Below are 26,369 nucleotides of genomic sequence, written 5' to 3'. Positions count from 1 at the left end.
GGTTGTAGCTGCGCGCTCCTCAGAAGGGGTGATTGGATCCATGTTTGGGTGAGCAGAGCAGGAGGGATGTGCCTCCTGGGGACAAGCAGAAACCCCAGGCATGGGTCACAGAACCTCCTCCACACAGGGCAGGGACCACAGTGAGACAGGGAAAAGCCGATCCACACCTAAGCTACTGGCGGCCACAGCCCCGCCCCCAGGGCGGGTGTCTGGTCTTCAAGGCATCGTCTACAGAGTGAGCCTCGTATATAAGCCTGGGCAGCTGGGCCCAGTAAGGGGACCCCTCACTTGAGCTTTGTCTGCATTGCTGTTCCGGGCTCTCCCTCCACTACAGAGCCCCGCCCCCAGGGTGTGACCCCCCCCCCCCCCCCGTTCTCCTGGTAAAACAGGAGCACACTGTGACAGCTGCCCAGTGACAGCTCCCGGCCTGCGAGCAGCGGGACTTCCCCTGCTCCTTCTTCACGCTCCCTCTTGCTCTCCCCAAGGAAACATCTAGTTTGTGCTAAGCAGGAAAATCAAGGTGCATGGGTTCAAAGAAATCCCAGCTCAGTGGCTGCAAGCTGCAGCCCCCCATCCCCGCCCCCATCACAGAACCGTCACAGAGTGCTGGGAAAGCAGACAGGACTACAGAGGATGCGATGCGCTGGGCTGGGAGAGGGCTGGGCAGGGCCCGGGAGACTGGGGGCGTGGCCACGTTCTGGCAGGCAGGGAGGGAGGGAGGGGTATGTGCTGAGCGTGGTGGTGTGAGGCCTGTCTCCTGCCACCTGGCAGATGATTCATTATTCTCTGCCCTCAGGGCAGTCAGAGACAAGGCTGGGAAAGCAGCGTGGGGCTGCACTGGGGGCTGAGCCTCGCCCCTCAGGCGATGGAGGCCACTGGCAGCGCGTCCTGGCTGCCCTGGGAGACAGGGGCAAGAGGCCAGGGAGGACTGGGAAGGAGGAAGCTAGGTGCCTCCGTTCACCTAGCCCACAGCACCTGGCCCGTGGGCCTGCTTGCTCTGCAGAGGCAACAGGGTCTGGAGCCCTGCCTGTGCCTTCCACAAACCACCTCGCAGGCGGGGCCTTGCCAGTGATCCCTGGATCCCAGGTGGCTTTGCGGGTGCCCCCTCAGCTCCCAGACCTGATCCTTGCAGACTTTCCACAGCACAGCAGACCCGGAGGCCGAGGCATCTGCTCAGATCTGCTGTTGATGGGCGCGAGAGGGGCAGCTGGCGCAGAGCCTCCAGCTGCGAGTGCCTTCGGGGCCATCTAGCTTCTGAACTGAAAGCCAGAAGCCCCCCAGGCAGTGGGCTGGTTCTCTGCGGCCTGGCCATTTCTGCACAGCTGGGCTCTTTTCTAAGAGGACGTCTCGCTCTGGAGCTCCCTAGCTGCCCTATGCACACTCCAAGGAGCTCCTGCTTCCTCCAGATGAGGTGTGCATTCCGGCTCCACCTCTGCATTTGCTTCCCTGGGGATGCCCATCAGGGCCACCCAGAAGGGCAGATGGCAAGGGTCCGAGCCGGGGCTGTGAGTGACATGGCATCCAAGGTGCAGCTTCTTCACCTGTAGGTTCCGTCTCTCCATGGGAGCCGGGCACAGTCCCCAGTCTGGCTATGGTGGGAACAGCCATGCCGCACACCATCCTCCAGGAGGGAGAGCCTGGCACCTGGTCTCTTTAGAGCAGGGGTGGGGAGCGTCTGGCTCACGGGCTGTATATGGTCCACCAGATCATTTGGTCTGGCCCCACCAAGGCACCTTCAGGCAGAACTTGAAATCCAATACGTTTATAGCAAATTAAAAAAAAGATTCATTTATTTGAAAGGCAAAGAGAGAGAAAGAGATCTTCTCTCTGCTGGTTCACTCTGTAAATGGCTGCAATGGCTGGGGCTGGACTAGGCGGAAGCTGAGAGCCTGGAACTCCATCTGGGTCTCCCCTATGGGTGGCAGGGGCCCAGTACTTGGGCCATCCTCCACTGCTTTCCCAGGTGCATTAGCAGGGAGCTGGATTGGAAGTGGAGCAGCCGGGACTCCAGCAGGGGATGCTTTCATTGCAAACGGCGGCTTAACCCGTTGTGCCACGAGGCCAGCCCCAAGCAGGGAAAGTTTTAAGTTGGTAATTTTGTATGGCTCGCAAATGATGTTATAAAAGTTCACAGGGCCCTTGGCAGAGAAAAGGGCTCCCTGCCCCTGCTGTAGAGAGGAGGGAAGGAGGGGACCAGCACTTTCCCCGTTCCCTATTTAAAGCAGCTTTGTTTGGACGCTATGTTTCCCGGCAGTGCCCAATACAAACCACGCCTTTCCTGGGGAGAGTGGACCTCTTACTTTCACAGAGGCCTGTCCTAACACAGCCCAGTGGTCCTGGCGTGCAGGTAGGAGGCGCAGTGGATGGTGCTGGGGCAGGCGAGGGCTGGTCTCTCATGGGAGTAGCTGGGCAAGGAGAAGGGCCTGGATCAGGGCGGGGTGGGGGGTGGGGGGCTGAGACGTGCTCAGAATGGGCCAGATTGTACCAGTGAGGGGGATGAAGGAGTCGCTGGGGACCACCGTGGGTTTGCCTTGCTGTCTGGGTGGGTAGGAAGGTGTTTACCCAGTCCGGGGCGTGGAGGAGCCCCCAAGGAATCTGGGAGGAGAAGAGTGACTTCAGCTCATCAACTTTCCACTCCGAGATACTTGCAGGCCTTTGGTGCCAGTCCTGCTGGCAGAGCCGGAGGGAACCCGCAGGGGGCTGTGGCCTCCCCTCTGCTCCCTCCCTGTCCCCACCCCCTGCTCCCCGCAGCCCCCTCAGCCTCAGGCAGGGCGGGGCCAGCGCAGTCTGCGGGGGACCCGGCGGGGGGCAGGCTCTTAACACAGCGGGGGCCCTTCCCCGGGGCCCACCCACTGCCAGCCTCCGTGCAGACTGGAAGGGACGCTGGGGGCTTGGCGGGCGCGCAGCGCTCTGACCACTCCAGCCGTGCCCTGCCCACTGTGGGGGAGCCTGCTTCCTCCCACTTCTGCTTCCTAAGTAGTGAAAGACCCCTTCCTAGGGGCAGCACGCCAGGCGCCTGCGCGCCGCGGGTCAGACCTGGGAACCCCTGTTCTTTTTGTGCTTCGTCGTAGGGCTAGGAGAATGGTCGCCATGGTGACGGCCGCGTCTCCGCCGCGTCTCGCTTTGCATTCTCTGCGTCCCCCTAACTGTCCAGTTCACCCATCACCTGTTTGGGTCCCCGGTGGGGGAGTCTCTGCGTGCATCGGAACGTGCAACTACACCGATCTACACAGTCACAATGCACAAAGTAGGCTGGTGGGCAGCGTTTCCCCACCACTAGAAAGACATTTGGATGGACTTAAAAAATTTCAAGTTAAACAAGATTCAATAGGGGAAAAAAAACAACCCGCTGCCTTCATGTTCTTCAAAGGCTCGTGCGCCGTCGAGGGGCTGGCGCTAACCTAATTATGTTTGCTTTAATGTGAAATAGCTCTTGGCCTGACAGTGCATTTGCATCTCACCATCACGTGCAAGTGCCTGGGACATCGATTTTGTTTTCAGGGCTCCCTTTGAACATGAAAGTGTGTGTGTGTGTGTGTGTTTTTCACCCTGTGAGAGCAGCGATAAGAACAGATCGATAATTACATTGTTGGATAAAAATGAATATAAATTTTATTGAGAAGCAACACAAGCAACAATGTGGCGAAGGCACCCTGCACAACCACTAGCGCAGGGCAAGAAGGGATCGCCTCCCCAAGAGTCCCAGCTACTTGCTCCAAAGGGAAAGCAAACATCGGCCACCGCACACCATCTTTGAAAACCTTGCCGATGGCAATGCTGCTAGCCCTGTGTGTGCTGTGGGCTAACCTGGCACTTCAGGAACAGACTGACTGGGAGACAACCTCAGAGCGTGGTGTCGGAGTCGCCGGACCGCTGGGAAAACCTTTCTACTGCTCAAGTCCTTCGAGGATTTCACGGACTTTCTTGGCCATGCGTCCCTCTCTTGCTTAACCACAGGAACTAGTTCTCTGCTCAAGCCTGCAAGCTTCAGTGAACTTGCTCTTTCCTCTCGGTAGGCGGGGCAGAGCTTGTCCTATGGGGATGCACGAGGATGGCAATGGGACTGAAAGCAGAGTCCAGCGGTGCTAGTGGCACTTCTGCAGCAAGCTGGGAACGAATGTGCTGCCCTGTGGTTGCTCTCTGCCACCTCCCTCCCTAGCCCCCTGCCCTGTACCGGGCACCCCCTGCCTCCAGCCCCGGGGGCTGCCATCCTGGGGCCTGTTGGCACAAGCTCCCTGAGCTCGAGCGGTTCCAGTCCTTCACTGCAGGGTGATGAGTGCGGTCAAAGCTACCCTGTGCAGCCCTATGTCCGGTGGTTCCATTGTAACAAGGGATTTCTGGGCAAAACACTTCTATTCCCACACCTCATTGCACATCTCCTCTCGCGCCAGGCAGCTCCCAGGGCCCCCTCGCAGCTTGTGTGTGATGAAGATGTGCTCTGGGTACACATGAGGAAGTGCTGGGAAGCCACAAGAAAGCACCCAGTGATTTTTAACATAAACATCTCAAGTTTTGCATGAAAAAGCACCGGGGGTGACAGGCGCCAGCCTTGGGGAGGTTTGCAGCGCCGGCAGCTCCTCACGTTGGCCACCAGGGGTCGCCCATGCCATTCCACCTGCTCCTGGGACTCAGAGGCCCAGGAAACAAAGAGAGGCGGCTTTGCATGGAAACCTGGAGGATGCAATCCCGAATTTCCACCCAGAGCAGCCTGCGTGAAGAAATGCATGAAGACCGGACTTCATTTCATGTATTTCTGCGCCCGTGGGAAGAAAGGCGGGTGGTTTTCCGACCTCGCCTACAGCCCTCTTTACAAAGGGGGTGCCTGGTTCAAGGAGGTGGGAGGGGCCGTGGACACCTTGAGGGTGCTTTGAGATCGAGTCTCCCTCTGTGGTGCTGGACACAGCTCCTGTTTTGCCTGGTGGAATCCTCTGCACGCTGTCACATTCTGCTGAATTAGATTGTCCTTTAAAAGACGCGTGTGGTCTTTGGTGGGCCTGGCCATGGCAGCCAGTGCCGGGCCCAGGAGTGACAGGAGTCACGGAAGGCACTCACTAGTGTGATGAGACCCAGCTGCTCGTTTCCCTGAGGTGGTCACGCCTGCAGGTGTGAAATGCCATGGTACTGGGTGACTGAGCTGGTCAGAGGGTGCCAGACAGAGGTCAGGGCAGCTCCTGACCCATAGATGGATAGGCTGTATCTGAGGCTGGGGCAGGAGGCATGGTGGTCCAAGAGGCAGTGCTGGTTCCCAGGGACAGGCAGGGGCCACTGGGGACAGCTCCGTGTGCAGGGTGGGCCTCCCAGCCCGCTCCCCTCCTTGTCCCGTCTGAGCCCGGCCACTGTTGCCATGGTAACATCCGTGCAAAGTGCAGTGCAGGGCCAGGCAAGCCAGGGGGCCCCGAGCTGTCCCTGAGGGACGGCTCCCTTCTTAGAGGAGAGGAAGGGGAAAGGTGTTTCTCAGGCACCGGGCAGATGGTGGGGCCCAGACTGGCTTTGCCAGCCAGCTTCCAGCGAGCATCGGAGCCCATCAGACGCAAGGTGGCCCCATGTGGCTGCAGTTGCACTGCTCACCTCATATAGGCTCCCCGCCCCGGTCTCTATCAGGGGTAGCAGCCAGGCTCTCTGCAGTCCTGGCAGGGCCTCTGATGCCCCAAGAACCTGGGGTGAACCCCAGCCTGCAGCCTGCGAAGGTCTCTGACTCTGAGGTCGTCCTCTACACCTGAGAGCGGGCACGGCCGGCTCCTGGCAACGTTCCGCTTGCCACATTTCGGCTCCGCTTAGCGACGCAGAGGAGCTCGGCCTCCAGCCAGCGGTGGGCAGGCCGGCTTCCTCCCCAACCACGCCTTCTTCTCTCCAGGGCCCTTAGAAAGCAGGAAGCGGCTGAGGAAGCAGTGGTCAGCGCTGGGAGACTCGCCTGGTTCTGCACGGGCCCTGGGACCCAGCAGAGGACTAGCAATGCGGCGGAGCTACCTGAAGGGGGCGCTGAGATTCAAGGATGGCGCGGCCCAGCCAGCACGTCCTTCGGCGGGGTGGCTGGGAGCCCTTGAACAACCCCTGCTTTCCCGTGTCCGTCCCAGGGCAGCAGCAGCAGGAGGGGCTGGGAGAAGGCGCGCAGCTGGCGCTGGGGTACAGTTTACGACACTTGGATTTACATAGCACCTTTTTCTCCAAAGGGCCTTTGCCTCTGTCCCATCACGGCCACAACCGAGAACGCAAACAGCTCAGCGCCCGCGGCGGAGCGGGGAGACCGAGGCAGAGGCCTGGAAGTGATTTCATGCAGACTCGGTGGCGTCCAGGGCTCTGTGCACGTCCCTGGGGGCCTTCCCCAGCCCGCACTGGCCTTGGCCCCCAGGGCCGGCCGAGGCGGGGTGGGGTGGGGCCCTGGCCCTCACTGGGCGTTCACTCGGTACTTGAGGATGTAGGAGTAGAAGTTGTGGTTGGCGTTCTCCAGCACCATCACGTACACTTCCTGGCAGCCGGCCGTGTTGCAGCTGCCCTCCCAGTAGCCCTCGTGGCTCAGGGTCAGCGGCCACGTGTCCTGCCCCTTCACCAGCGCTTTGGCGACGCCGTGCAGCTTCAGTTTGAAGGGGACGTTGCGGTTGGCAGGCAGCACGCCCGACAGGGGCTCCAGCAGCTCATTGTCCTGCCCCCAGTTGCCAAAGCTCTCGGGGAACACGGGCCAGTTCACCTTGGTGTTGGCACAGCACAGGAGGTAATTGAAGACGAAGACGTAGTTGCCCGTCTCCTGCCTCTTCTTGACAAAGATCTTGAGGGCGAACTTGCCGGCGTGGGGCAGCTGGACCTTCAGCTCCGTCCGCTTCTCCCGGTGCAGCTGGAAGATGTAGCGTCGCTGCATCTCCTCGGTGATGGGGCCGTCGTCGCCATGCAGCGAGGCCAGGACGCTGATGCCCTCGTCCACGCCGAAGCTGACGGAGCAGCGCCCGTCGCGGGTGTGGATGATGGGATCGGGGTGGGACGGCTTCACGATGCCCATCTGCTCCGAGAACCAGCTGGGGCCCACGGGCTGGTGCAGCTCGGCCGGCAGCCGGACGCCCAGGTCCACGTGGTTGCACTGGAGCGTGTACTCCAGCACGGAGCTGTAGATGTCCGAGTCGCCTTTGGCGAAGATCTGCAGCTTGTGGGAGCCCGTGGTGGGGGGGAACACCTCGAGCTTCATCCCGTTCTTCCTCAGGCTCAGCAGCCCGTGCTCCTGCTTGCCGTTGAGCATGAACATGAACAGCTTCGGGGCGCAGCTCTCGATGGTGATCGTGGCCTTCCCGTTCACTGTGGACAGGAAGTGGGGGAGGAGTCGGGTGAGAAGGGTCCAGCTCCGGCCCATAGGCCAGTCAGGGTGTGATGGACAGCTGGCTCCCTGGAGGAGCAGCCTTGCGGCTGGATCCCACCCCTGGGCCCCCGCAGGCTCCTCCCTCCTGGAAGCTTTCCCTGCCTGCCCGTGCAGACACCGCCAACGCCTCCCCGCTGCCCCCACTGCCCCTCTTCCCATGTGCTAGCTGGCACCTGCCTCTGCCCACCCCCAAACCTTCGTGACTTCCTAGTAACACGCTCTCGGGCCTCGGAGAACCCGGATGCTGGCTGCACCTCCTGCAAGTCCGCTCCTTCCTCTCCGCCCCCTCCCGCCTGACCTTCCCTTCCCCTTTTTAGTGCTGTTTTCTTTGTCTATGCTTTCTCCACTGTCTGCGCCACTCCATGGCACAGCCCCACGGGGTGTGACTGGGACCAGCAGAGAAACTCGACTCTCATCTCCCATGCTCTCCTACGCCACTGGCCCTGGCCCTGCCCTGCTCCACCTTGCGTCAGGATGGCCTGTGAGTGCGTTCTCCCACAACGCTCACCTCTGTCGGTGGGGGTATGCGGAAGTTGGCTGGCCCCTCCTGCCCGCCAGCATCAGGGACCTCCTTCTGGGGGGGTCTTTCAGCTCCTCCAAGGCCACACCCTTTCACGCCCAAGGCTCCTCCACCCCACTGCTCCCTGGCAACCTGGGAGAGTCCTCGCCCCAATGTGCCAACCCCCAGGTGAGGCTGAGCTCTGGAGGCCCCTCTCCTGTCCTGGCTGTAATTGATAAAATGAGCATTTCTGAGCACTGCTGGCCTGTGGGCTCATAGCGGGGAGAGGCCCGCCCCTCTCAGCCCTGCCACACCCCAGGGCCTGCCCGTGGTGCCGGGCACAGAGGTGAGAGGATGACTGGAAGACTTGACAGCAAGGGCTCGCGGCCCCTCCCCCCTGCCCATCCCTTTGCAGGGGCCACGGCCTCCTCCACCCTCGCTGCCTCCCGCCTTTGCTCACGTCCCTGCACTCAGGGGCTCCATCGCCCCCTCCTCCAGGTCCTTTCCCACCCCCAGCGGTTTTCCTCCTTCCCTTCCTGCTCCCCCATCCCCACTCTTAACGTCCCTTGCTGCCCAGACAGATTCTCGCAGTACGCGTGTGTATCATGCATATGGGTAAAGTTTTAGATTACTGTAAATTAAGAAATCTGGTGTTTACATTTTCATGCCTCTTGAAAAGGCAAACTCAACTCAGCAGCTTCAGTTAGATGCCACGGGCCCGGTTGGTCCTTCCCCACGGGCCGACGGGCCACGATGGATGCGACGGGTTCTGAGCTATGGTTCTCAAAGTGAGGGATTCACACCAAGTCAGCTCACGGCAGCGACTGCCAGGCTTCTGTAGCTTTAGAGTGTGTGCATGTGGGGGGCGGTGGCGTTGTGCAGCAGGTTAAGCCGCTGCCTGGAATGCACACATCTAAGACCGATGCACTGGTTCAAGTCCCAGCTGCTCCGCTTCTGATCCAGCTCCCTGCTAAGGTACCTGAGAAAGCAGCGGAGGATGGCTCAAGTCCTTGGACCCCTGCACCCACATGGGAGACCCGGAAGAAACTCCTGGCTTCATCCTGGCCTAGCCCTGGCTGCTGCAGCCATGTAGGGGCTTGAAGCAGCAGATGGGAGACTCTCTCACTCTCTCCCCCTTTCCTTCTCCCTCTCCCCCTCCCCTCCCCTCTCTCTTATTCGGCCATCACAGGACAGAGCTCAGCAAGTGAGTAGGGAAATGCTGTGGGGTGGCGGGGACCATGCAAGCACGAATATGGGCCACTCCCAGGCCACCCCATGCTTACTGCCAATTCGAGCTCAGGCTGCCTGTTCACACGGGGCTCCCTGGGGCAGGTGCGAATGTCCCGCCCGCCTCTCTGAGCCCTGCAGTGTGCCCAGGCTGCCGGCCCACCTTGGGCCGGGTGCTGGCACTCACAGAAGATCTGTTGGAGAAAGCTCCTCTGTGAGCCCTCTGACCAGTGTCAGACCCTGGGACCCTGGGACCCTGGACCCACGCAGTGCGGGTGGAAGTGGCAGCGAACATCAGCCTGGGCCAGTCAGAGATAGCTGGGCTCAGCTCCATGGATGTGGCTGGGACAGACTGCCTCCTGCCCTCCTGAGGCTGCTGGAGCCCCCATCTAGGCTGCCTGTGTCCTCAACTGCCCTGTCCTCCTGCTATTTGGAACACACTGGACTGGCTACTCACTCCCTGACTCGGTCCTGGCAGCAGCCCCTACCTGTGCTGAAAGACCCCTTGCTGGTGAGACCCTGGGGCTGCAGGGCCTCACTGTCCTCACCACGAATGTGGGAGACCACAGCAGGCCACAACTTCCGGTGGGTCCCCGAGCCTGGAGGCTGTGTGTGAGTGGGGCCAGCACTGCCCATGCAGCGTGAGCTGAGAGGGACCCACCTGCGGGGCTCTGGTAAGAGGCCAGGCTGCAGGCCCCCGGGAAGCACCTGCCCCTCCTGACACACCCCCTGCATGGCTGATGCAGGCGCGACGGGCTTCTGTCCTGCCAGTGTGACCTGGGCTTTCGGGGGGCCGCCCGCCCCGCGGTCACCTGTTCTGATGACGGCGGTGTCCGGGTGGGCGCTCAGCATGCCCTTGTTGTAGAACTCGCTCTTGTGGTACATGTTGTTCTCGAACTGCCGCAGGGACTGGGGGGGCTTCAGCAGCTGCCAGTTCTTGTTGTCTGGGAAGTGGTCCTCAATGAACAGTGCGGGATGGGTGAGGAAGTAGAACTCGTTGTAGCTGAGTGGAGGACAAGGTGGTCAGCAGCCGTGACCCAGCTCTGCGGTAGGTGTGTGGGGGTGGGGGTGGGGGTGGGCAGGGCTCATAGGGGCATCCTTGGGGCTCGCTCTGGCCGAGGGTTCCTGCTGATACCCGTATATGAGCAGGTGCTATCTCTAGTGCTGGGTTCTCAGCGGTTGCTTCCAGATACAGGAGCTGCAGCAGCGTCTCAGGGCTCTTCCTGAGAGGCTCCTGGCTCAAGACTGTGGCCTGCTCTGAGCAGCCTTGGGTGTCCCCAGGAGAAGAGGCAGAGCTCTGCAGGGAGCAGCAGTGTCACTGGCAGGCCAGGTGCCCGGCAGTGGAGTTGTGGGCCGGCAGGGTGGCAGAGTATCAGAATTCGCCACCTCCATCCACCCCCATCCCTCTCTGCCTGGGCAGCTCTGCGGGGTGGGCCTGCTCCCTGGGGTCCAGCCCAGAGCTGGATCTCTGGAGGTGAGCGATGGGGTCCAGAGAAGACTGAGGTCCTGAGGCAGAGGGGACTTGGCTCGGCCCGTGGGGAGCCGACTTCAGAGAATCGGAGGGGAAGCAGGTGTGTGTGAGCACACATACACACACACACAGCCGAGAGTAGGGTGTGTGCACGTGAGGCTTGTACTTGCACAATTTTGCTACCTGCAAAATTCCCAGAGGAGGCACCCAGTTCTCTGGATAAAAAGGAATCTGAGCAGCTGGTGGACATCCCGATCCACCCAGAGCGTTAGGCGTGGCACCAGGCAGGGCCAGGGCTGGCGGAGCCCTGGGGGACAGAGATGCCTTGGTGGCCTGTGGCTCAGCCACCCTGCCTGACTGGGGCTTGTGGCTCCCAGGGACTCTGCACCACCAGCAACACACTCCTCACAAACCAGCCCCTTCCTCAGAGTCGCACTGGGCTCCCGCTCAGACCACAGGGAAGGAAGCAGTAGGAGAAAATTCTAGAGTCTTTGCTAGGGAGACAGTCAATGGGCTGCAGCCCGAAGGGAGCCCATGACATCTAAAGCGACTTGCTGGGGGCTGCACCACCCCTCCCCGCCCCCCTTTCCCATGTCTGTCTGCAGCTCAGATTCCTGCCACCTCCTGCCTTCCCTCACATGTGGCCTGCGGGCAGAGCTGGGGGCACTTGGTGCTTTGGTGGAGGGAGGGATGGGGAGTTGGAGGAAGAGTCAATCAGTGGAAGGGAAGGTGACTGAGAGGCCTGGGCTCTGCAGGTGGCCTGGAGCTGGCTCACGGCAGAGCCTGGGGCGGGGCCCGCACAGCCCGCAGCGCATTCAGGCCACTCACCAGGCCTCTCCACCGGCTGCCTCCTTCAGCCTCAGCCCTCCGCAGGCCCTCCAACCAGACCACTCAGCAGCACGGAGACTCATACTTACAGGAAGGTAAACTTGGAGGTGGTGGTGTCCACCAGGCCGCTGCCCCAGGTGCTGTCCAGCAGGTGCCACCTCCCTTCCAGGTACACAGCATTCCAGGCGTGATCAAACTCCCCGGAGAAGCTCTGCCCGGTCTGGTAGCCGAAACCCTTGGAGTAGCCGGGCACGGTCATGCACTGCACGCCAGCGATCCTGGGGGTGGGACAGGGGGCTGAGAAGGAGCTGCCCTCATCCCTGAGTGTCCCGTGGCCCCAGGCCCCAGGCATGTTGCCGTCTGTTAGTTCTTCCTGGCTCCCCTTTCTGCTGCCTCTCACCTACTCACATGTACATGAGGGCATTCCAAAAGCTCACAGAAAAACACAATTAAAAGGTAAGTTTATTTTGGTGCAAAAAAATTTTGAATTCCATGCACATCATTTTCATAGTACATACTTGCATGAACCTAAAAAAAAAGACTCTATCATTTATTTGAGAGGCAGGGAGAGACAGACAGACAGACACACGATAGACAGACACAGAGAGAGAGCTCCCATTCATTGCTCCACTCAAACCAAATGCCTGAAATAGCTGAGGCTGGACCAAGGTCAAAGCCAGGAGCTGGGAACTCAATCCGGGTCTCCAGGGACTTCGAGCCCTCACTGCTGCCTCCCGGGCTGAGCATCAGCAGGAAGCTGGACCAGGAGCAGAGCCAATGTTCAAACCCAAGCTCTGCCGTGTGGTGTGCGGGAATCTTAACTGGTATCCTAGCTACAAGGCTAGACACCCCGCCCCTCTGTGAACTTTTGAAAATCACTTTTATGCATGAATTTCAATTCTTTTTGCATCCAGGGTTGGAGGAGGGACACAGCACAAAGGCCACCTACTGCCTGGGAATGGGATTTGGGTGACTTAATGTTTCTTCTTTAAACTCTATATTTTCATAATTTTTCATAAAGGTTATGAGTTTTAGGATTGGAAAAATCCATAACTACTACTTAACATTATATTCTTCAGTAAATTCTTTTCCATTTCTGCCCAGAATATCATGCATATGAATTTCCAGTCTGAGGGGTGACGGGAGCCCAGGGAATCTCAGTATTTGGAGAATGCCTCGTTCTGCACTGAGGTGGACCGACCCAGCAGAGCCGAGGGTGTCTGGGCACACGGCCCCTGCCACTGGTTCTCTGCTCTGGATCAAGCAAGGGAAGGAAGCACTGAGCATTCACCCGGCCTGCAGGTGTGACGGTGAACTAGAGTGGGCACCGGATCGGACAGTGGCGCCCACGCAAGCTCTGTCTCAGCATCTTCCTGGGAGAAGTCGTGTCGCAGCCAGGGTGATGCCTTCCCACTGGGGAGTGAAGTGGAGGTAAGATCTGAAGAACCAAGTTGGGAGCAGCTAGGAGAGCATCCTCCCAACCCTGGATAGGGCTGGAGAAGAAAGGAGTGAGTGGCGGGCATGTGCCCTTGACCTGCTCTGAGCTGCAGCGGGCAGGCCCTGGGCTGAGCCAGAACACTAGCGCTCAACCCTCAGCTCTGACGGTCGCCTGCAGTGCGACTTAGCTGGGCTCATGGAAGCAAAGAGGAAGCGTGGCGTTGAATGCTGTCTGGGGGCTGTTTCACTGTGTCAGGTAGAGGAGAAGCTGGGAGGGCCGTGGGGAATGCTCTGGACCCACAGAGGATGAAGGAGTACAGTCAGCTCGAAGCTGATGTCCTGCTTGACCTGGGACTAAGGATCTTTCGTTACCAGGCAGCCATGTGCAAGATGACTGAGACAAAGGAAGTCAGAATGTCAAGATTTAGGTGTTAATAATGCACGATGCCCGGGCAAGAGGAAGAAAGGTGCACGTGTCAACAATGGCTGCAGAAGTAGGAGTTTCGTGTCCAGCCACTGGTTGCTGCGCAGGATGACCCACGGCCATTGCATGTCATCAACAGATCACTGATTGCACGCCCCGTGGACCAGGACAACGCCAAAATACAACCTCCTCTTCCGGAAGCAGGGCTCAGTGGCCACCGCAGGTGTGCTCCTGCTCTGAAGGGGACGGGACACGTGAGCCATCACTAAAATGCCAGCGGACATCTGAAGCCCCGGGAAACCGTAGGAGGAAGAATGGGCTTTGCCAGCAGGAGCACTGCAGAGGCTGAGACCAGAGCCATCTCCAGGTCTCCTGAAGACCCTGACCAGCTGTCCGAGAGCCCCAAATAGCAGCCTTGGAGATCCACCGGATGGCCGCAGGCTGCAGTCTTGACGTTCAGTTCTGACAGTCTTGACAGCTCAATGCCACCAACCCAGCTCCTGGCCTGCCTGCATCCCGAGCCACGAAGAAGAGCATGGATGCGAGCACCCCGAGCAGGCTTCCCTGGAGCACCCTAGAGGATGCGGAGAAAGCTGCAGCCCCCTCTCCAGCAGGTGTCCGGGCCCAGGGAAGCGCTGTGGGCTGCAAAGGACCACACGGCCACCCAGCGTGGCCACACGGAGAGGGATCCAACAGGGCTAGTAGCCAAGTAAAGGCAGTTCCATTTCCTCGTATCCCTGGGGGTCCCTGAAACTGCTGTGCTTCCAGAAATGCGTTGTCCGTATTGTCTAGAAAAGATCTCTGTGTTCCTGGCTGGTGTGGTGCGTCCTTAGCTATTATGCATTAAGTAGGTAGCAGGTCAAGACTTCAGCTGAGATAGTTCAGGCCCCATCATAGGAGCCGTGTGGAGCTTCTAAAGCCTGCACGCGGCCAAGCCCCAGCCGGCGAGCGGCTGAACCGCTGCACAGGCAGGTGCACCTTGCAACAGGCTCTGACTACAGAGTGCGTTCTCTCAACTCAGCTGACCATTCCCTGGGGGTCTGAGCCAAGTGGGGGGAGGAACCAGCCAAGGAGGAGGAACCAGAGCTGCAGGAGGGACAATGAAGCAGTATTGTTGAAAATTTGTGGTCTCTAGAGCGCACCAGGACAAACTGATGCAACTTCCACAATGTGTGTGCTTGACTTCTTGTAAATTTCACGACCTCTTCACATTGCTGCAGGGCGGGGTGCTCCCTTTCCCCTTCTCTCACAGCAGCTTTATGGCTAGGGCAGTAACAGTAACCTATTCTCACTCCAAAGCCCCACACGCAGCCTCACCAGCAGGTGGGGAGTCAGAGGTTGGGCGAGAGAGGCTGCCCTGCCCTGAAACCCACAGCTAGGCATGGCCAGGGCAGCAGCAGGATGCCATTGTACCCAGGCACAGTCTGGGAGTCTCTGTGCTGAACCAGCCCTGTGTGAACCAGGCTTGTGTTTCAATCTATAAACATGGGTGGCACACAGATTGAAATCCAAGTAAGCCATCGTTGCTAAGACCACACTTTGGCAAATGACAGGGCTTTCTAGAAGTTTGTAGAAATCTATGCTATATAAAAACTATGCATGGGTTTCAAAATTTTTTTGTACTGAAACTGATATTTTGTTTTTTTAAATATATTTGAGAGGCAGAGAGAGAGAGAGAGAGAGAGAGAGAGAGAGGGAGCGCTCACTCCCTTCTGCTGGTTCACTCTCCAAATGCCAGTACACAGCCTGGACTGGGCCAGGGGCCCAGGGACTCAATCTGGGTCTCTTACACGGGTGGCAGGAACCCAAGCACTTGAGTCATCCACCAGCTGCCTCCCAGGGTGTCCATTAGCAAGAAGCTGGACATGGGAGCAGGATCAAGTCTCAAATCCGGGCACTCTGATGTGGAATGCAGGTGTTCCAAGCAATGTCTTAACCACTACACCAATGCCCCTGCCTACATCCATCTTTACATTTCATTTTCCCACAAATTTTTTGAAGTGCCTTTCTATTAACGAGGATGGGGCATTCAGATGTCGGTTTCAGGGGCCCATGTGATGAAGTCAGATTAGGTGACAATGTAGGGTCATCCAAAGAATCTGTACCTCCCAGGAGGCTCGTTGGTCACCCCCACCCTTTTTGGGCACTTGGAACCAAGCAATGCTTCAGGACTACTGGGGACATCGTGCTGACCGGGAGCAGCCATCTGACTGGCAGGTGCCTGCCCGTGCTCTGTGACAGCACAGCATTCATGGAAAACTGACCGACAACCAGCTGAGGCCAACCAGCTGCCTCTGCATCAGAGCCCCGGACCGGGAGGAGGCTCCGGGCTTGGTCTAAAGTCTCTGGGCAATGTGCTGGCTGGCAGCGTGGAGCCATCACGAGAAAAGGGGGAGGGGAGCGACTGGAGGCCGAGTCGGGGCGGGGATTTAAAGCGTGGCCCCTGCTGGGAAATTGGGCAGAAAGACTGACGGCTCTGGGCAGCCCAGGCAAGCAGAGGGACATTAACACCTGGTGATGGAAAATCAGAGAGACGCGGGACAGCAGTGACGAGCGACAGCACTCCCAGAAACCCCACATCGGCAACATGGGGAAGACAGCGAGGGAACGAGCGGTGCCGTGAAAACCCCTGAATTCCCCACCCAACGACTTGATTAAATCAGTCTGCAGCGAGGAGGCGGAGCCGGCAGGCCGGCAGGAAGTAATGATGGCCGCGTGGGCACAACTCTTGCTGAGAGGCCACCCTGACAACGAAGCAGGCATAAATCAGCGAGTGCAGATTGCACGTCTTCGATTATTAAGGAAGTAGCTAATGAATTTGCTAAACCTCTGGCAGTTATTTTAAGGTGAGGGGAGGTTACTGATCTCTAAAGCAAAATTAAATGAGATGAAGTGGTACAGGGAGCTGTGAGCTGTTGCTGCACACCCCGGGCGGCGTGAGGAATTGTGCGGGCTGCAACGAACCTTACATGATGCGAAACGCTGGGATGGTTTTTAATGATCAGCTGCAGGCCAGAATACGGTGCCACCGTGAGGCACCTGCACCAGGCGGGGAAGCCGACAGCTACACTAAAGGCAAGTGTCAATTTTCTCAGTCTGTGTGGGTCGGTGCAGTCTGGAGGGAGGCTCCACAGAGCAAAAGAATAAAAAAAAATCCCTAATGCTCAAGAAAGACAGGAAAAGTTAACAACAGCAACTCCAAGGTCAGGTGTGCAAACTCCGAACTGCATGTTCTCGTTCATTGCACAGTCTTGCTAAGCAGGCAATTCAGTGCCAAACGTGCAGCTGAGAAAATTCAGGCTCTGAGAAGTCAAATGCCTTTCCACAAAGAACAAACAAAACTATCGTGTGGTGAAGTAAAGCCTGGAACCCAAGTCCTTCCTGGTTTTAAATCTGACACTCCTTTAAGGGGCCAGCGCTGTGACATAGCGGGTAAAGCCGCCGCCTGCAGTGCCGGCATCCCATATGGGCGCTGGTTCGAGACCCGGCTGCTCTGCTTCTGATCCAGCTCTCTGCCATGGCCTGAGAAAGCAGTAGAAGATGGCCCAAGTGCTTGGGCCCCTGCACCTGCGTGGGAGACCCGGGAGAGGCTCCTGGCTCCTGGCTTTCGATTAGCCCAGCTTCTGCCATTTTTGGCCATCGGAGTGAACCAGTGGATGGAAGACCTCCCCCCCAACCCCCGTCCTCTCTCTGTCTCTGTTCTCTCTCTGTGTAACTCTGACTTTCAAGTAAATAAAATAAATCTTTAAAAAAAATCTGACACTCCTTCCATAGCATACTAGAAAGCACATACTACATGCAGAATATATCTTACTACTTAAGAAAAAAACAAAGTGTTTCCAAATTTGTAAATTCACACGGAAGTAATTATGTTTGAAAGGTCCCAGGCATACACAGAGCCCAAAACAGACTGAGAGTTGTTCATGATTTAAGTGACAATAAGGGGCGGGCTTTGGGCCTCGCAGTTGAGACACGCGTAGCTTACATGGGAGTACCTTGGGTTCAGTCTCCAGCTCTGGCTTTTGGCTCAGGTAACTGGGTTCCTGCCACCTCCACGAGGGACCTGAATTGGTCTGGCCCAGCCTGGCTGCCTGGGGCATTTGGGAAAGCAGCAGATAGGAGCTCTCCTTCCCTATCTGTCGCTTAAATAGATAACAAAGAGAATAAGGCCCACTTCACACAAGTCTTCGAGGGACACCCTGCCATTGCCGGCCATTCTGGGAACAGCTATTCCAGGCCTACGGTGTGAGGGCGCTGAGATGGGCACGCGTAGAGAAGCCGGGCAGAGGGGCTGCTGACGACATAAAGACATGGGCGGACGTTGAGATGTCCACGAAGAACTGAGCAGGGTGCCTGGCCTGCGAGCACGGAGCCAAGTCTGGAGAGGACGTGACCCCGCATTAACAGCATTTGCTCAGCGCTGGGATTCCCAGTCACCCAATTCTCTCGCCTTTGCTTTTGAACATTGTTATGACTCATGTACAATGCACAAGTATTTTTACATTTAAAACAGTTATGAAATGAAAGCAGGCAGCGCCTGAGCTGGTAGGCAAGGTGAGCTGAGGACATCAGGAGAGGAGAGGGTGGCAGGGCTGGGGGCGGGGCCTGGCAGGGGCAGGGAGGTGGGCGGGGCTCTGGGATGCAGGGCACTCGGCCGAGGTCACATTGCGGGAGGACTTCTCAGGACAGGATGAGCCCTTAGTGGGGTTCAGGAACCCAGGGCCAGGGGAGCCAGGGGCTGGTGAGGATCCAGGCTCTGGAGAGACCTGAAGGCAGGCGGGGTAGCAGGTCTGGGTGTGGAGGCAGAGTGGGACTGTGCGGGGTGGGGAGGGCTGCTCTGGAGGAACGGATGGCGGTGGCCGGGATGCCGTCCGGGCCAGAAACAGGGCTGCCTGTGGGCTGCAGGTGGGTGTTGGTGGTGCACGTCATGATGGGTCCCCACCTGCATCCCTGGTGGCCGGAGAAGAGCACCAGGCGGAGGCCTGCAGGTGCACAGCAGCTGTCGGCCACCCCTGCAAAGGGGGCTCTCTGTGACCACCAGGAGACCTCAGCAGACTTCAGAGAGGGGGCACCAGAAACTGCGGGCCCGTGGGGCCCGTGGGGGCTCCCCCTGCCCTTGTGCCACGGCCACTTCACCCATCCAGGCCAGAGCTGTCGCCCAGTGCAGCCACCTGGCCATATGCTCACTCCCAGAGCACTCGAAGCAGAGCCTGAGCCTGGTGCACAGCCTCGCAGGTGGGACTTCCGCTCCCCCAAGGAGAGGCCCGGTGCCAGCCCCAGGATGGCCTTCCCCGGTCCCTGGGCACCAGCAGCCACTGTCCTATTCCTGGGCCTGCCATTCTCTTAACCTTCAGCTGCACAGAGACTGGAGAAGGCAGAGAAAGGGCCTTTTATAACCAAATTATCTCTGCATTCATCTGCCATTATGCTAATGCCGACAGATGGTAAAAAGTCAGTGGTGCTGGCGGCGGGAAGGGGGAAATTGACCTTTCCCGGATTCACTGGATTCCAGGGCAAGGTCTGTACAAGCCGCAGAGCAAGGCCGGAGTGCGGCCAGGACGCTTGCTGCTTTGGAAGGGGGTGCCAGAACGGCAGGTGGCTCCCGCTCTCCCTGCGCCTTGCCTACCTGCACATTCTCTCGAAGAGACCGGCGTAGCCGTCGCAGTTGGTCTTCTGGGTCCGCAGGATGTCGGTGGGCTTGAAGGCTTGGCGGTCCTTCTCCTGGGCAGCCTCCATGTCATACTCTGCAGGGGGATTCGGGGCCGTGAGGACCCAGGGCCCGAGACCGGCACGGAGGCCAGAGCAGGCTCCACTCCCCGGGGCGCTGTCTCTGCACCCTGGGCACCTGGGAACCAGGGTGGGCAGAATGGAAGCAGAACCCCAGCCCGAGGCAGATCTGGGAGCTGTCACCTTCTCTGAGGTGACAAAAGGGAGAGCACTTGGTTCCCCACGCCTGTGAGGAGGGGCTGGGAGGGGAAGGACACTGACAGCGCCAGGGGTGGGGCCACTGCCCACTTGCTCCCACCACATAGCCTGCAGGGTATCGGGGACCCCCCTCATCTGAGGCCTCGTGTGGCCCCATAGGGTGCCTGGAGCTGCAGGTGAGGCTTGCCCCCAGGTAGAGAAGCCCCTGACAAGGGCATGCAAGTGAGGGGAACAGGGCTGAGTCAGCGTGGCCGCTATGGGCCCAAAGGAGCTGTGTGCGTGTGTGTGCATGTATGTGTGTGTGCACGCACACGGGTGTGCATGTCGCCATGGGGCTAGCAGCAGTACCCAAAGCCATAGCAAGTGTCCTATTTCTGATCCTGTCCCTCTGAGGCCCAGCCAGTGTTGGAGGGGTGAGCCCTGAGCCCCTGCTTTGATCTGCCTGTGTCAGAGGAGCACATGCTCTAGACTGTGTCCCTGGTGGAGCGAGGACGGAGGAAAAGCCCGGTGGCAGCAGGCTGGGAAGGCTTCAGGTCAGAGGACAGGAAGAGCGCCCCACGACCTGGCCCCTCCAGCGCGCATCTGTGTTTGCACGACTCGGCAAGGGGCAGCCGCTGCTTAGCAGCCCGCACTGCAGCCGGTTTGACCCTGGGAAGGTCCCAGCTGTCCTGTGTGCAGCCATGGGCACCTGCGCTGGCTCCGAGAACCCTGGAGACGGGTTCCTGGATGGGGATGACTGACTCTCTGGCTGGGTTCTGGCCATGTGGTCCTGGGTTCTGGGCTCCATGCAGCAGCTTTCCTGGATGCTAGGACTGCCTCTGGCAGGAGGTCTCAGCCCTGGATTTGGCCGTGAGCAGAGGGCCACACAGGCCTCCCCTTCCCCCAGCTGATCTTCCTGGAGACTGTTAGCACACAGTAAGGGTCACCCTGCTTCCATCAGTCTTTCCTCCACTCAGCCACGTGGGAGCCCCCTCCCTCCCACCTTCTGACTCCCTGGGCACACCCTGTTGATGAGATGGGAGCAGGGGCCTGTGGGGTGGGTTCGAGGGGTGCTAGGGCCTACCTATGTGGTGGCAGATCCAGATCCAGATGGCACGGACCCTTTCCAGGTCACTGGGGGCCTCCTGCAGCAGGTCACACACCAGCTCGTCCAGCCCGCTCTTGACCGTCACCTGGGGAGCAGGAAGGGTGTACTGGCATCAGGACAGGGGAGACTGGGGGCGCCTCACACCAGGCACCGGCGGCCGGTCCTGTTCTTCCTCCAGGCAGAGGAGCTGGAGCAGAGACAAAGGGAACAGAGGCTCCGAGGGCAAAGCGGTGGAGATGGACAGGGTGGGTGGTGCTGATGCTTTGAATCCTGGGCTGAGAGCTCCCACAGCTTTTCTGTGCACATCCTGGGTGGGGCCAGCCGGGTGGGCATGTGGGCGGCTGTGGCAGCCCCTAGTCATGATCAGTCCCAGCTCAAAAAGTTTACAGATTTAACTCAGACTGTCTCAAAACTCCAACTGCATTTTGTTGTTATTGTTGTTGTTGACATGGAAAAGCCAGACCTCCAATTCACACGGAATGACAAGGGGCTATAAATTGTTACAGCGATTTTGAAAAAAGGAGAGTAAAGGCGAGAAGCTCACACTTCAAAAGAGTTTAGGACTTGCAAAAGGATCATCTAGAGCAATGGGACAGAACTGGGAGCCCATAAGTAAACCCATACAACTATGGCCAAATGAGGTTTGACAGGGTGCCAGGTCCCTTCTTTGAGAAAGGATGATCTTCCTAACAAATGATGCTGGAACAACTGGACTTCCACACGCAGAAGGAAGTTGGGCCTCGTTCTTATACTATATACAAAAATCAACTCAAAATGGATCAATGAGCTGAAACTCCCGGACAGGGGTCATGTGTTTAGCTGAGCAATTAAGACACAAGATTTAAGATGTCTGGGTCCCAATTCTGAGTAAGTAGGTTCAAGTCCCTGCTCTGGCTCCCTGTTCCAGCTTCCTGCTAGTGCAGACCCTGGGAGCAGCAGGTGATGACTCCAGTAGTTGAGTTATTGCCACTTACATGGGAGACCTAGACTGAGTCCCTAGCTCCTGGATCCAGCAATGCTTAGCCTCACACAGGCCATTGGGGAATGAACCAGTGGATGGAAGCTCACTCTCTGTGTCTGCAAGCTCACTCTCTCTGTGTGTCTGCCTCTTAGAGAGAGAGAGAGAGATAGAGATAGAGAGAGAGAGAGAGAGAGAGAGAGAGAGGAGAAAATCTTCATGACCTTGTCTTTGGTAATGGATTTTTAGATGTGATGCCAATGGCATGAAAACAAAAGAAAAAAATAGAGTGGTGTTCACTAAAATAAAAAATTCCTGTACATGAAAGAATATTAAGGATAAGAAGGAAAAAAGACAACTTATAGAGTGAGAGAAAACATTGCAAATCATATAGCTGATAAGGGTTTCTTTTTTCTTTTTTCTTTTTTTTTGACAGGCAGAGTGGATAGTGAGAGAGAGACAGAGAGAAAGGTCTTCCTTTTTGCTGTTGGTTCACCCTCCAATGGCTGCTGCGGACGGCGCATTGTGCTGATCTGAAGTCAGGAGCCAGGTGCTTCTCCTGGTCTCCCATGTGGGTGCAGGGCCCAAGCACTTGGGCCATCCTCCACTGCCTTCCCGGGCCACAGCAGAGAGCTGGCCTGGAAGAGGGGCAACCGGGATAGAATCCGGCGCCCCACCGGGACTAGAACCCGGTGTGCCGGCGCCGCAAGGCGGAGGATTAGCCTGCTAAGCCACGGCACCGGCCAGATAAGGGTTTCATATTCAGAATATACAAAGAACTTCTACAACTTTAAACAAGACAATCAATTAAAAATGGGCAAATGACTTGAATAGTCATTTCTCCAGTGAGAAGATACACAAATAGCTAACAAGCCATGAAAAATGCTCAACTTCATTAGTCACAAGGGAAATACAAATCAAAACCAAAATGAGACACCACTTCATGTGCACTACGATGGACATTCAAAAATAAAACCAGAAAGTAACAAGTATCAGCATGAATGTAGAGAAACTGGAACCTTTGCACACTGATGGTGAGAATATAAAATGGTGCGGGTGCCATGGACAATACTTGGATGGCTCCTCAAAAGTTAAATGTGGAATTGCCACATGACCCAGTGAGTCCACTCCAAGGTATAGACCTCCAGTACCTGGACACAGAGACCTGAGAAGACCCTTGCTGCCAGTGTTCACTGCAGCAGTACTGGCCACGTGTAGAGGAGGGAATAGGCTGACAGTCCATCCACATAGGGGTGAACAAGGCAAATGTGTTATATACATACAATGGGATGCTATTCAGTGAGAAAAAAGAAAGAACTTCATTCTGTACATGCCATAGCACAGATGAACCTTGAAAACATGCTGAGTGAAATAACACAGACACGAAAGGACATTGAGCCGGTGCTGTGGTGTAATGGGTAAAGCCGCGGCCTGCAGTGCTGGAATCCCATATGGGCAGCAGTTCAAGTCCCAGCAGCTCCACTTCCAATCGGATCTCTGCTATGGCCTGGGAAAGCAGTAGAAGATGGCCCAAGTGCTTGGGCCCCTGCACCCATGTGGGAGACCCAGAAGAAGCTCCTGGCTCCTGGCTTCAGATTGGCACAGCTCCGACAGTTGCGGCTAATTGGGGAGTGAACCAGTGGATGGAAGACCTCTCTCTCTCTGCCTCTCCTCCTCTCTCTATATAACTCTTTCAAATAAATCTTTTTAAAAAAGGACTGTGTGATTTTACTGAAATGCAATGCCTAGCATAGGCAAATCCATAGAGGCAAGTAGAGGTTACCAGGGGTTGCTTCACGGGTGTGGAGTTTCTCGGTGAGCAAGTGGTTTTGGAAAAGTGGTGATGTTTGCACAGCATTGGGACTGTAATCAGTGTCAGCGAGCTTGCACTTGAAAACAAAAACGGCACATTTCATGTTACACATATTGTACTACATGCTAGGGTTTGCAGGTGGTCTGTGCCCAGGGGTGTTGGAAGCTTGGTGCCTGGTGTGGTGATGTGGGAGGTGATGGACCCCTGAAGAGGGGGGTCTTGTGGGAGGTACTTAGATCGTTGGGTGGCCGGCCCTCAGCAGGGAATGCTGGCCTCCGGGACTGAGTTCTCTCCTTCGAGAGCAAGGTGTTATCGAAGCTCCAGCCTGACCCCTGGATCTCTCTCACCATGGGCTCTCTCCCTCTAGCATGCACTCCCGTCATGATGCCACCTGCCACTGAGCCCTCACCAGAAGCCAAACAATCGGGGCTGCTTGGTCTTGGACTTTCAGCTTCCACAAGTGTGAGCTAAGTGAGCCTCTTTCCTTTCTAAGTGCCCAGCCTCAGCTATTTCACTATAGTAACAAATCAGGCTCCTAAGAGTACATTGTAACAACAACCACAAGAACCACACATTCACACTTCTTGCAGGGGCCTTGAGGAGGAGGAAGCGGGGCTGCAGGTGCTGACAAGGCAGCCCTGCCCACCTGCAACCATTCTAGAGAAGCAAGGGCACTGCACATTCACTCCTGCAACAGGTGCCTACGCCTCCCTCCCCCTCCACCTCGAGGGCACCCCGGCCTTGCTGTCCACGTGGCACTGTTCCTCCACCCACGATGGAGCTCCAGGACCCTATCTTGTGATCACTACCAGCCACTTGTGCCCTGACCTCCAGGAGGCCACTGGCCCCTCTCCAGTCGTGCTGGCCTTGCCCAGCCCCTGGGATGGCTCCACGCCTTCTGGACTCCCCCTGCCCTCCCCGACAGCACTCATTTTTAGGGCTCCTGCTCATAACTAAGTCTGATGACTCCAGGTCAGTGTTCCCAGTGGGCATTCCTAACAGGTGTGTCAGGACCCTGGAGCCCATCACACTCCACAGACACTCACCAAGCCCAAACTTGCTCCTTAGGCTGGGACACTGCTGTGCCTTCCTGCGCCACTGACTCCAGCCGCCTGGAGCACCTCCCACCCACTGGCCGCCATGTCTGTGCCCAGCGCCTTCACCCAGGATTGCTCTTTCTGGTCCTCTCTGTCTTCAGCATCCCCATCTAATCCAGGTCCTGCCTCCTCCTGCTGGGACAGCTGCAAATCCTCAGATGATGTCTCAGCTGTAACCTGAGCACCTGTGCACCTGTTCACCCATTCACCTACTTAACAAACAAGTACCCACTGTGTGGCTGCCTCAGGGCATCCTGCTGAGATTGCTTAGGGCCCCCGGTGGCTCACTCTGCCTTCACAAAAGGGCTCAGCATCCTGGCGCTCGATGTGGTCCTCAGCATCCTGGTGCTCGATGTGGTCCTCTCCGTGCTGAGGCTCCTGCCTGGCCCCATGCCTCTCGTGTCCCTGTCATTTCGGCTCTGTAGCTGCACTGCTCCAGCTGTGACTCCCCCCACTCTGCCCTGACATGCCAAGGGCTGGAGGCAGAGCGCCTGGTGGGCAGCTCATGAGCTCCAGGGTTGAGCATGGCCATGGGTCATGGTGGCTCTGGCCATTTGCTATTCCTCCCTTTCTCCATGAGCTGGCAACAATGCCCAAATGGGACATGGGAGGTCAGCGCTGGACTGGCCACAGGGGTGTGTAGTCTGGGGGTATCGGGATGCTGGGTGGCCTGGGGGATGGAAGGGCCTTTGGTCCTGGGTTGGGGCCTGCTGCCTGGAGTCTTCTGTCCCCCAACCACGTGCTGGATAAAGGCCTTCCTGGGCATCCATCCGTGTGACTCAGGATTCCTTCAAGAGGCCTGGGGAGGGGCTTTGCCACCCTGTTTTGGGGACCTCCAAGCCACCTTGGGGTGCATGTGGGGGCTCCTGATCAGAGGGGCTGGCTGTCCTACCTGTGAGGCATAGGCGTCCAGTTTCTCAAACTGCCGCAGGTCCAGAGTCATGGACTTCAGGCTGGACCGATCCCAGGGGTAGGCTGGAAACACAGGGAGGCTGGGTCAGCAGTGGGGACCTTACTTGCCTGGCCTCACCATTTCCCGAGGGCCACTCCTCCTGGATAGGTCCCCCTTGGAGCGCCAAAGGGAATGTGAGCAGCCCCTGTGGAGCCAGCTCTGAAGACCCTGGCTTAGCCTGCGTCAAGCCATGGTTCCCAAGCATTCTCGAGACAGAATCGCTTCCTTCGCCCCTCCAACTTTAACTTCCTGCAGATTCCTGTGGGACATGTCCAGGCCAGGCTGTTGGCCTCTGACAAGCCCAAGAAGGGCAGTGCCGTGGCCAGGTGCTGGGGTGGAGGTGCCACAGAGCATTCTGGGCATAGGAGGGTGTGGCAGGGCTGGGTGTCTGGGTCCTGGGGTGGGGGGTGAGCTGTGTTGGACCCAGCCAGCCTTCCGCTCTTGCCCTGGGAGTTAGCAGACTCCATGTCCAGCTGGAGACTGGGGTTTCCCAAGGAAGGCAGCAGGAGGTGGTAGTGCCCTGGTGAGCAGGGCCTGGGGTCCAATTGGGAGCCCCTGGGGAAGGCTGTGCCTCAGGATCTCAGAAGGGGCCTCCTGCCCAGAGACTGGGCCTTGGTGAAGTCTGCTCACTGGACATAGACAGGGGGAGAGAGGGAGATTCCAGGCTGACACTGACGTTGTTGCTGGCCCAGGCCAGTAGCTGCCCAGGCTTCCCTCTGGGGCACAGGAACTCCCTCTGAGCTACTGCTGGCACCCAGGGTCATGCTGACTCCCACTCAGCCATCGCTGCCCACATTGGTGGGCACCGTGGCTCAGCCACTGGCAGACCCTGTCCTCTGTCATCCAAGTGCAGTCCAGCATGCCCTTCAAAGGTGGCAGGGGAATGCCCCGGGCCCTGATGAGCTCCTCACAATCAAAGCCCTTCTCTCCTCATAACACGGCTCTGGCCTCTCTCCAGCAAGGGTGAGCTGCGTGGGTGTGAACTGGACTCACACACAGAACTGGTTTCTGCTTTGCACAGATTTGCGTACGAGGCCTCCTCTGCCCCCGTTGAGAGGAAGAATGGCGTTTCTAAAATGGGATTGGAAACTCTGCTTCTGGTTTTCCCCTTTCTTGGTTCCATTTTACAAAATCTGGACGTTACGAACACCCACAACGAATTATGCCTCATTAACTCTACTCCCAAGCAGGTTACATAAGATCCATGATTTTGTATATTTAAAACATACAGCAGCACTAAGTTATTCTAATTTTGCAACAAAACAGTAGGGAGTGCTGAGCTGCATGAAGCCTTAGATGACATCTGGGC

General features: G+C 57.7%; 1 protein-coding gene across 1 annotated transcript in view; it reads right to left on the bottom strand.

The window, feature by feature from the left end:
* Window positions 1-6,385: 6,385 nt before the first annotated feature.
* KY (kyphoscoliosis peptidase) overlaps window positions 6,386-26,369 on the bottom strand; it is a 41,573-nt gene continuing 21,589 nt past the window's right edge. Inside the window, exons 6-11 of the mRNA XM_062178961.1 lie at window positions 25,001-25,083; window positions 20,217-20,325; window positions 18,855-18,972; window positions 11,457-11,645; window positions 9,881-10,071; window positions 6,386-7,281 (exon numbers count right to left, since the gene is read on the bottom strand). Of these exons, the coding sequence (XP_062034945.1) occupies window positions 6,386-7,281; window positions 9,881-10,071; window positions 11,457-11,645; window positions 18,855-18,972; window positions 20,217-20,325; window positions 25,001-25,083 (1,586 nt within the window). The remainder of the gene's footprint in view (window positions 7,282-9,880; window positions 10,072-11,456; window positions 11,646-18,854; window positions 18,973-20,216; window positions 20,326-25,000; window positions 25,084-26,369) is intronic.

This window comes from Lepus europaeus, chromosome 2 (assembly GCF_033115175.1).
Source record: "Lepus europaeus isolate LE1 chromosome 2, mLepTim1.pri, whole genome shotgun sequence".
In the NCBI taxonomy this organism is placed as follows: domain Eukaryota; kingdom Metazoa; phylum Chordata; class Mammalia; order Lagomorpha; family Leporidae; genus Lepus; species Lepus europaeus.
Note: the sequence above shows the minus strand (reverse complement) of the source record. Positions and strands in the feature narration are given on the sequence as shown.